Raw genomic sequence first — 12009 nt, 5'->3', positions numbered from 1 at the left:
CCTATGGAAAGGCAATCAGAGTTTTAACAAATGGTCTCATACCTTTAGAGCCTAAAAGTTTACTAGTGAGGGAAAGCTCTTTGATTCTAAAATCAAAACTATTTGAGATAAACATTCTCGATTTCATTTTCATTTTCATGTGAACACAGTCTGAAAGGATTTTTTTACTGCCTAAAAGTACAAGTAAATACACCTGTCTGTCTCATTTCAAATTTCATTGCAAAATATCAATGGTTTTGGCATAATGTTTTCTGAAAAAAGAGAGACAAATATATATCAATACATATCAATATATATATATATCCATCTATATATAAGCACAACACATGTGCACAACAAATTTTCTAACGCAAAAAGTAAAAAGTCCAGCTGACAGTAAGATACATAATTTTCTTATTATATATATATATTTCAACAGTAATGTTAACCTGATCCTCCCATGTTTGTCTAACTAGTATATTGCCTTGGCAAAAATCTGATAAACTTATCTAAGAAATAGATATGATGTATGTTACATCTCTTTATTGACTTTTTTTTTTAATTCTGTGTATAAGTTCATTCTTTTCACTCAACTTCAATATTAGCAATCTAAGCAAGAGTGAATTAATATTTTCATTATCATTATTTCATGTTTTGTAATTCAAAAAGAAAAAAGAAAACATTTTAATTTTTCCGAATTGCAAAAGAACATGTGGAAATATGCATTACCTCTACAAATATTGACATAAAGAGTAAATATGTTAAGAATCATAGTATACCCAAAATTGGAAAGTTGTATTCAAGATGTAAGTGATTTTACTGCCTACAGCTTATGTATGTGTATATGAATATGTGTATATACATACAAATAGAAAGACAGACAGACATACACAGATAATCAGAAGGATAAACAGACAGACAAAAAGATATATAAACTGTAAGGCAAACAGATAGAGGGTTAGACATATAGACAAAGAGATGCATTTGTACAAAGTTGGCTAGTACTGTTTTTCCTTATTCCTATCACTCGTCATACTATTAGTTACTAACCAGTATGGCCAGAGGCACCACATGTAGTGCTTAAGTTGTCCAAGCAGTAGCAGTAAGTGGTACTTTTTGGTATAATCTAAATATTTGAAGCATAAACCATTTGTAGTGCTATTAATCTAGCATAAAGAGACAGAACTTTTTCATTCAGCAAAAACATTTCATAAATTTGTTTTTATTACAAACTTACAGCACAAAAATTTGTCCGTCATGATATTCAGTATGCTATTTCTTGCCTTCTCAGCTTTGCATCTTTGTTTCTATTTCATACAAGTTTGTGCTACTTTGCAAAAATCTGAACTTAGAAATACACTTGTAACAGAAAAATGGAATATTACAAAACCTGAATTATTAAAAAATCACATTTCATACCTCACTGAAATAATGTTACTCTCCATACATTATGCATGCACTGTTAACACTAAGGTAGTACTAAAAATAAATGGTACCATTAATGTAACCAAAACCTTTTTTTTTTTTTCAAACAGTATTTTCACTGTACCACCAGACCAACTGTGTGTGTGTGTTTGTGTGCGTGTGTATGGGGGGAGGGGGGGATGGGTAGGTATAGGTGGGTATGGGTGGGTATAGGTGGGTATGGGTGGGTATGTGGGTGTAGAGATAGCAAAATAGATAGGTATATAGATAGACAGGCATATAGATCAGTAATTAGATACATAGACAGATATATAGGTGGGTAGATAAGATAGATAGATAGATAGATAGATAGATAGATAGATAGATAGATAGATAGATAGATAGATAGATAGATAGATAGATAGATAGATAGATAGATAGATAGATAGATAGATAGATAGATAGATAGATAGATAGATAGATAGATAGATAGATAGATAGATAGATAGACAGATAGATAGTTAGATAGATAGATAGAAAGATAGAGATATAGATAGAGAGGCAGACAGACAGACAGATAGATACACAGATAGATATATACACTGATGGATAAAAGACAGACAAATAAATATTCGGATCAATATATAAATGTGCTTGTATGTGTGCACACATATTTATAGGCATAGGTATATGTGTACATGTATGTATGTTAACACACATTTTCTACTCATTGATACTCATTCAAAGGATCCCATGCAAACATGTATATATCATATATAAAAACCGTGAGCTTAGTATCCAATCATTCTCATTCTTTCCATAAACACAAAAAAGGCATTGATGGTGAAAATCTTGCACTCAGATCTTACCAGAATTCCATTCAGCGGGCAAAAGCAGCTGTTTATAAAACTACAACACACAGATAAACCCTTTCACTGAACAGTTTCAACAAAGGCTGGCAAGTACAGTATCATGTGACAGAAAAGCATACGGTCCTAGGTCAAAAGCCAACATGCTAAATGAGGTCACTTGAGGTAATGCCATAATATAATGCCTAATGAAACAGACTTGTACACTGAATGAGTCCACAATCCAAATGCAGTAACTTGTTCCCTTCGAAACAAGTAACACTTCCACACTATATTTGCCATGCAATCACAACCAAGATTTCTTGTTAAACATTTGGTTGGAGGTAATGCAGGTGAAACATTTCTAATTTTTAATCTGTGCAAGCTGCATGGAGGAACGAGTAAAAGCAATGGTTCATATAGCAAAGAAAGAAAAAAAAACTTTCTCTCATCTCAGTCTCAGTCAGAGGCATTAAATCTCAGCAGAAGTCATATGCAAAATGTTGTAACAAGGTTGTGCAATAACTTTGTTATAAGTAAATTCTGAAAACATTGAAACCCCAAATACTGAAAATACTCTAGAACTCTAGACATTCTTCCTTTCTTTTTAACTAAGAATTCAATGTGCTCTGAAATAGGATATTAAAACATGGCTAAGACAGCCACATAACAGACTTTAGAATCAATACTTGGAGGTATATACTGTCTTGGAAAGTCTCACTCAATAGCTTTGAGGCAACTTTACACACGCACACCTGTAAAAAACACCTATCATGTATACAAACACACACATACATATAAACATATACACACTCATAAACAGATGTAAAGAAACAAATATATGCTGACAGTGCATCCATGTATATATGTTTATGTTTATGTATATGTATATTTATATGTATATATAAATACATATACATACATACATACATACATGCATATATACATACAGACATACAGACATACATATACATATATACATATATATATATATATATATATATATATATATATATATATATATACATATATACATATATACATATATACATATATGCATATATGCTTATATGCATATATGCATATATATGCATATATATGCATATATATGCATATATATATATGTATATATATATATATATATATATATATATATATATATATATATATATATATATATACATTATATATATATATATATGCATATATATGCATATATATATATATATATATATATATATATATACATATATATATATATATATATATATATATATATATATATATATATATATATATATATGTTTATGTGTATGTGTATGTGTATGTGTATGTATATGTATATGTATATGTATATGTATATGTATATGTATATGTATGCGTATGCGTATGCGTATGCGTATGCATATGCATATGCATATGCATATGCATATGCATATGCATATGCATATATATATATATATATATATATATATATATATATATATATATATATATATATATATATATATATATATACAGATGTATTTACACATCTTTATGAGCACTGAAGGGGTTTTCACACCCTTTACAAATCTGTTACATGACTAGGTAGGGTCAAATCTATGGGTGATAACAGAGATATCTCTAACAGATAAAACATCTTTATATCACCTGTTAAGAAGATGATGAGCTGATGTATAGATATTAGCAATGGTCACTGATGCTCCAACCACACAAGGGATTGTTCTTCAGGTAAACATAGTACTATGTGAACAACAATAAGTCCTATCTGAATTTTTTTGAAGGGTCTTTATATCAGGCTTGTATGTAATCAATAAACTACCATTTTTTTCTCAACAAGATCAAGGAAAGCTAAGCATCAGGTTATCCTGAACAGGCACTTCAAAGTGTGTGAGGGTACTTGGCACTAACAACAATGGAGTCATACACTTCATACAACATGAGGATGACACGTGTAAGACCACTCAGATCTAACCTCAAGAACCTATGGGCTTCTTGGGTTTAATTTTCTCATAGGAAAACTTCTGGCCTCTGTCCAGCAGGCGCCCACTGCCTTCCTCCTCATACAGGGTCTTCTTTTTCAGGAAGTGGAAATGATCAAGGGCAAAGTTGTAAAAGTCATTCTCTAGTCGCCAGACCTGGGGGAATAAAATATAATGTATGCAAAAAAGCTTGAATGTTACAATATATTACAGTACATACACCTCTGTATTCCTGTTTGATTGGTCTTAATTTTGAAATAAGCTCTTTGTGAAAAAGACAAAAATTGAAATCTTAATACAATATCTAAATTAGGAATATGAGTAAAATTAAATTTTGGTACATCTTATCAATAGTTTAGCATCAACAAGTGCTCAATCACCATATTTCATTTTAAATCAATCACTAAAAAGAGACAGTTTTCATACTATATCATGGTATAAAATGATTGTTATTATTCCCTAATATACAATATCATATGAGCGTTTATGACATGCTATAGTTTCATCTACTACACCCACAGATACCATATATATGTCTCTATTGCTTATCCATTTTCTCATACTTTTTTCTTATTAATAATATGCATGCAGTTAACATAATGATATACATCCCATTCTGCAAACTTTATCTATGCTTCTATCTAATGTGTTTTTTCGCAAGTTTCCTTTCAAACAATCTTCATCCTTTCAAACAAAGCTGTAGACACAGAACTTTGCATCAAACAGCAAAATCTTTCAAACAATCTTCATCCTTTCAAACAAAGCTGTAGACACAGAACTTTGCATCAAACAGCAAAATCTTTAAAAATCATAATAATAAATAAATTTTAAAAAATAAACCTTACCTTTGTATTCTGCAGTTTTGCAATTGTTTCTTCCGAGGGCATGACCTTTTTCACTGTTTTTCTTAAATGCGATTTGGAACCTGTAATACAAAAGACTTACACTGCTCTTCTGACCATTACAACTATTGGTTATCATCAACTATTATTCTATTTCATTTAAATTATTCAATCCTATGAAGTGATGTGCTTGAATAATCACTCTTATAAAATGAAAAGAAAAAAAAATGCTCTTTCTCAATCAAAAACAGTTTCTAATGTATTTTTCTTATTGTAAAATACTGAAACAGATACTTTGATAAATTGAAAATTATTTCAATCACATTTCAATCAGCCAGTAAGCAGTTGGCACTATCAAACATGCTCACTGCAACAAATGTAGAAAAAGGTATGAATAATGACAAATATCTTCCCAGCACAAGAAATTATTTGACCTGTTTCATTATATATAAATCAGAAACACTTTTGCTGTATATCTGTTGAAGATACACGCTAAACCAGTCAAATGTACCACTTTCGCTATGTATATATTCTTTCTTGTTCATACCTTGTTCTATATTTGGCACAACTAGAAAGGTGGACACCCCTTCCTCTCCCCATGATTAAAGAAACTTCATGTCCATACCCATAAGGTAACAATCCCCTTCTGGTAATGCCCGGACTACTTGTAAAAATTATAGCTTACAAATGACATACCTGTGATATACAAATCAAGTGCCCCTTTGAACATCTGTGGGAGTGAGTATTCCAGCATGGCAACAAAATCTTTAAGTTCTTCTGTGACTCCAACAAGGAAATAATTGTGGACCAGGTTATGCTTTGCTTGCTCAAGAGCCCAAGCTGAACCTGGAACCCTGATTACGAGAAAAAAATGGACAAGGATGAGAAAACAAATAAATAAGCATTGTGTTCTGCACAACTTCTGGTAGGACATTGTTACACATTGGAAGACATATTAGAAAGAATTGCTGAAAAAAGTCAGTCTATGTACTATCAAAAAAAAAAAAAATCTTTATCTTTACTTGCAATCGATTAGGACCCGAGCAAATACTCTGTTGTGTGTGAGGCACTTTATTAGCTGCTCCCATGGCTAGTGTTGCCACATGAAAATCTCATTACAATACTTGAGGACTGAAACTAATGCACCAGATACTTTGAGCATGTGTTTTGATGACCATGTTTTGTTTTGTCTATGTTTAATTATCTTTTATTTTACTCACATCATGACTTAGAAGGCAAATAAGAACCAACCATATTTATCATAATATCCAATACCCCTCTAATAAATCAAATAATCAAACTATCATCAGTATACATGGGAATAATGTAAAGGAAATACAGTACTGCATGACCTCTGGTGTCCATGGTTTACATAAATCATGAGTGGGATTGTAAAACTTCAAATTGAGATGTAAATGTTATACATGGACGCATCCAAGTTAATATGGACTGGGAATGGTCTATGCACCTTATACACCAAGGAGACGTCTCTCAGTTTGTGAGAGCTATAACTGTTCTTCAAAAAAATGGAGTAAGTAATGGTGAGATTGTGCCATGACTTTGGAGGCTGTTTTAGCAGCAGGGGGAGAGAATGGAAATAATGAAAATCAAAAACCTGTATTATCTTTCTGTTAATCAATAAACTCTCATATTAAAGAACAAATATAGATCATTCTAAAGAAATTCATGCTAAGAGTTGAACTTTATTTTATGTCTATAAGGGCTGCAATGAAATAATCTTCGAAAATAACAACTGAAGACATGACCGCTCATTTGTCATACAGCAACATCTGTTTAATTAGAAAAAGATGAATTGGTGAACACCAGATTTCAACTTCTCCATATGTAAAAACAACACAATTTTAAGATAGGCATCATGCAAAAAAAAATATTTTGAAATTTAGCTATACATAAAAATGTTATTGAAAACTGAATTTGACTTGCCTCATATTTTCCAGGAGGGATAAGAATAAAATCATGGAAAATGGAGACTAGGAAAAATTTAACCTTTCGATATAGCCATTATTTTTGCTAACATCCAAAGTAGGGTATAAATTTGTGTAGACATATACAGAAATAAACTACTGGATAGTCTTTATACATCAATGTTCCCTTGAACTTCAACATATATCCATCTCTTTACTAGTTCTAAATAACTTCAGGAAATATAAACTTTCAATGAAAATGTATCCTCTGTCAGCGCCATCTCTTGGTTCTTAATTGCACTGCTCTTATTTTTTTGTGTCCTTTTTTCCTTTGGACTGCATGTGTTGCCACTCGATATTATGCTATACATTTTTTTATTTCACATACAGATAATTAAAGTTACATTTTACTAATTTCTAACGACTCCAGTACATACCTAATAATGTTAATGTATCGCACAACATGCATTCCTAGGATTACGTTGCTAACTGGCTTGCCTCCGAATTCCATTACAATTAGTTGATTTTTCATATTACTTTGTGTAAAGGGTTATGATTTTTTTTTCTGATTGTACATCTCATTGTTTTTTCAATATACTTTATAATCAAAATATTAGAATTACAAAACTCAACATAAATAATGAGTAAATATTTTGGACTATATGTTTCTCTTAAAAAAGTGTCCTTCTTTTTAATAACAACCAAACCTCCAACCACTATTCAACATCTGAATTTACAAACCAGCAATCTGAATGGTGACCACAGAAGAAGGGGACTTGCAGCCATAAGTGGTTCATTGAACAGTCTGGATGGTCCTTAGCCACACATTCATCCAAGGTCTGAAATTGATAATATGTAGTCAAGAGTTCCTCAGTTTTAATTGTTAGCTTATCCAGTTGAATTGATACCTACTTGACAAACAACAAAATGTAAAAGCAATATACTTATGTACAATTTCACATGGCTAAAACTAATCAACCTAAATCCAAGATTCAGTACAAATGCTTCACAATAATACACACAAATACAATACATAAATAATTCCTAGGCTTGTCATTTGACTTTCATATTCAAACTGTTAATCAATTATCAATGATCTTTTTATGTAAAGTCTTTTGATTTGGTAAGAGAGAACAAACAGAAAGCAAAAAGGAGGAAGATTTTCAAAAAATAAAAGCCCCAAAGTTAAGGCATTTACTCTGAATGATGACATTTGGGACCTTAAACACAGACTTCTAAGTAAAAGTAGGTCAACCTTATAAACAAATATGTTAGTCTGGTGATGTGTTTAGTCTTTATGAGAACTTAATACACTGCTTAGGAGATATATACAACAAATCATTTCCTGTAAAAACATTGTACATAAACAATCCAATATTCAGGTACAGGCAATTCACTCTATGTAATTGAATTTGTATAAAGTAATAGGCCACAAAAATGTGAAAGTTCCAGTGCTTTCTTGTGAAATGAAAGTATTTAGAGTCGATTCTAGGCAGCAATGCTAAATGGGATAACTGTCTACCAAGAGTTCCATTTTTCTTATATTCAGCTGATAAGTTATTCAAGTATACATCAGATCATGTTACTTTACATTTCAGAGGCACTTTTGATGTGTTTTGTCTATCAGAGTAAGGATCTAATAAAAGGAGGAGAGCTGTTCCTGCAAGAGTAACATGGTAACTTTTCAAAACATTGACATGGCTTGACACCAATTTATAATATTTCAGAAAATGGAAAGCAGGACCACAAATAATCAATCTAATATGGTAATAAAGGCTTTCATGATCTTATGGATAAGTCACAAAAAATGGCACTTAAATGACTATGCAGCATATTCCCCTTCCCCCTTAAAGGAAGCTGTATCTTGTGATCTGACATCACTGAGGTACATCAGCATGGTAAACAATCACTACTATCTACACTCATTTAATTCACATCTTAAAATTATAAATGTGTCAAAACTCACATCATGAGACTTGAAAACACTACAATAACATTCCAGCATCTTTTCGAAATGCTGATACAGGAGATATGTCCCTTAGCAGTTAATCATGCACAACAGCAACTCTTGAAGACATCTCACAATTCTTACCATCTTATCACCCATCCTTTTACGTATGAGATATGGCCGCAGATCATCCCCATACCGAACAAAGTAATAGTACGAGACAAGGCGATCCAAAGGCTTTCTGATGATATTGATGTACAGCGGCTGTCTACTCACACCAAACCTAACAAATTCATTTTTAGAAGTCAGTCAATAGATATAGATACAGATGCAGGTTCTTTATCTTTCTGAGACACGTGATAATTACACTAAAAAAAAATGAAAACAAGATCTTCATCAACAACTGTTTATGAAATTTTCATGATATACAACAATGTCAGTATGAACTTCAAGCTATAAAGAATCATATTTAAACATTTACCCCCTAAAAAATTGTCTTAACATAAAGTATGTATGTACAGCTATATATCCTTATACATGGGGTAACATAAACTAATACTGGGACTGCTGGAAACACTTCCATAACTTTATTATGGATTCTGGCCTTGCCTCTTGCGATTTTCATTTCACTTAACCTGCATCAGCAACAGATTTCTCTATAGGGTCACATTTCATAAGAAGGAACAAAAATATCATATATAGAAAAAAAATGGATGGTTTGCAACAAGGTGAAACAAGAGTCTCCCAAAGCCTTGCACAAAATCCACAAGAAAGGGTTCTCTAAGCGTTTCCAAAATGTGAAAAAAATTGTAAAAAAATGGGACATAGGCATTACATCTCCAGGAGAATTCTCTGACAAATGCCTAATAGATTCATTCAGGCTACCTTTGGATACATATAGGCAAACACCTGTATGTGGGTGTCCGTGTGTACATATATATGTGTATATTTGTATATGTATGGATGTGTATGTGTGTGTTTTTGGCTTGCACATGTGTTTTTATATACATGGAACATACCTATATATTACATATTCATATACATATACTGCAGGTGTTAAGTAGACTGTCAACAGACAGAGATGGAAACAGACAGTAATAGAGAGAGAAAGGTAAAAAAAAGCCTAACATAAAATGAGACAGAGACAATAAGAAACCAAAACAAACAAAGGCAGAGACAAAAAGAGAGACACAGACAGAAACAAAGACAGATACCAGATAAAGATAGACAGATAGACAGATAAATAAAATAACATACAGACAGACAGATAGACAGAGACTGACAGAGACAGATAACAATTATACAGACAGATAGCTAGATCAATAAATAGACAGACAGACAGACAGACAGACAGACAGACAGACAGATAGATAGTCAGGCACACAGACAGACAAATAAATAGATAGACAGATAACTAGACAGAGAGAGATAGAGAGATGGATAGACAGATATAGAGATAGATAGATAGGTTGGCAGGCAGAGAGAAAGTCATGGGCAGACAGACAGATAAACTTACTGACTGACTGATATATGAACAGATACACAGACAGATAGATAGATAGACAGATAAGTAGATACACACACAGATAGATAGATAGATATAAAGATAGATATCAAACATATAGATTGACTGATAGACTGAGAGATGTAAAAATATACAGACAGAGAAATATGAGATATACAGACAGAGATACAGACTTGAAAACTACTTGAAAAAAATAACTTACCTATTAAAATCAAGGTACGCGATGTGGCCGTGATAAATTCCCGGCTTTTTCTCTACCCAGTTTGATATGTTGTATACAAACCGCATCTGAGCACAACAGCAAAGAGACATTTTAGGATTTTTTTTACTTGGTGTGGAAGTGAAAACAAATTCCAAACAACTGTTTATAAAAGATATATGTTTTAAAGCTGTTTATTCCATACTGCACATTATATGCAAGGTAATTTTCATGATATTTCATCATGATTTCGATAGGAGTAAGTACCAATAGGTTAGAAATACTGCAACTACTCAAACTAAACATATCACATAATATTCAAACTATACCAATACATTCTTCCTGTCTGTCAATCAAACTACATCATTCAGTATTCAATATGAAAATAGCCTGCGTACAGTGTTTCGAATGCCTTTCCATAATAAATCTCCAAACACGAACTTCAAGGCTTTTGAGATTTCTAGAAATATACTGCAGAAAACTTAGAAAATATTACCCTTTTGCGCATGCGACATTTCGCATCATCAATAAAGGATTTTTTTTTTCTTCTTTTTATAAAAATCTAACTACACCTCCTCTCCAATCATAACACTTTTAATCCATACCATAACTGCATGCCCTTACCTGATCTGTTAATGATAAAGTCGGAGCATTCTTTGATGTGTTCATGTGAATAACATTGAACTTGTTTTTCGAGCACAAGTCATAAGCCAGCCCAATGAAAGACGTTGAGCCGGTCTTTGGCACACGGTTGTAGATAATCACTAGACTATTTGGGTCCAGCACACTATTTCCATTCGGAGATCCCCCTAGTCCAAGAGAACCAAAAGCACCTGTGAAATTATAATAATTAAAAAACTTCAAAATTATACCAATTTTTTACCCGTTTCTTCTCCATGATACGGAATTCAAAGCATCCATCTACCTACAATTCAGACATACACTAGTCAAATTATCCTTCATTTTTCATAATTGTTTATGATGTATATAATTGCAGTTTCTTCATATTCCTCACATCAGGCTGTCGCAAAAACAGTGTAGAAAGTAGGATGTTACGTTTTAAATTTGCTGACAAAAAGGTGTGGTCATTGAAAATTAGTCATATCTTATAATAACAGTGGTATATTACCACTAATGTTTTTTTCTTGTTTTTTACTTGCTCTGCGCTTAATTGGAGATTATTTGAGTTTCTAGGAATCTGCCAACAAATACCAGTATTAGCTTCATTTGCCAACAGATTTTCTGAGGGGGTGTAACACACCCACACACATACTTCACAGAAGTCCTGTCCTCACAGTTATAAATGGAATCTCAGTTGATTCTCAAACTGCTGTATCACTTTTTCAACTTATGA

General features: G+C 32.2%; 1 protein-coding gene across 8 annotated transcripts in view; it reads right to left on the bottom strand.

Moving 5' to 3' along the window:
* Window positions 1–3762: 3762 nt before the first annotated feature.
* LOC113828314 (heparan sulfate 2-O-sulfotransferase 1) overlaps window positions 3763–12009 on the bottom strand; it is a 39280-nt gene continuing 31033 nt past the window's right edge. For 7 of the 8 annotated variants that reach the window (XM_027381245.2, XM_027381247.2, XM_070122860.1 and 4 more), the window contains exons 4-10: window positions 11280–11488; window positions 10659–10744; window positions 9076–9214; window positions 7725–7822; window positions 5755–5912; window positions 5062–5141; window positions 3763–4372 (exon numbers count right to left, since the gene is read on the bottom strand). In XM_027381245.2, coding sequence (XP_027237046.1) covers window positions 4211–4372; window positions 5062–5141; window positions 5755–5912; window positions 7725–7822; window positions 9076–9214; window positions 10659–10744; window positions 11280–11488 — 932 coding nt within the window. In that variant the 3' untranslated portion in view covers window positions 3763–4210. The remainder of the gene's footprint in view (window positions 4373–5061; window positions 5142–5754; window positions 5913–7724; window positions 7823–9075; window positions 9215–10658; window positions 10745–11279; window positions 11489–12009) is intronic. The other variant, XM_027381249.2, reaches the window with a different exon arrangement.

This window comes from Penaeus vannamei, chromosome 1, assembly GCF_042767895.1.
Source record: "Penaeus vannamei isolate JL-2024 chromosome 1, ASM4276789v1, whole genome shotgun sequence".
Lineage (NCBI taxonomy): Eukaryota > Metazoa > Arthropoda > Malacostraca > Decapoda > Penaeidae > Penaeus > Penaeus vannamei.
This window is presented reverse-complemented; position numbering and strand designations above follow the sequence as displayed.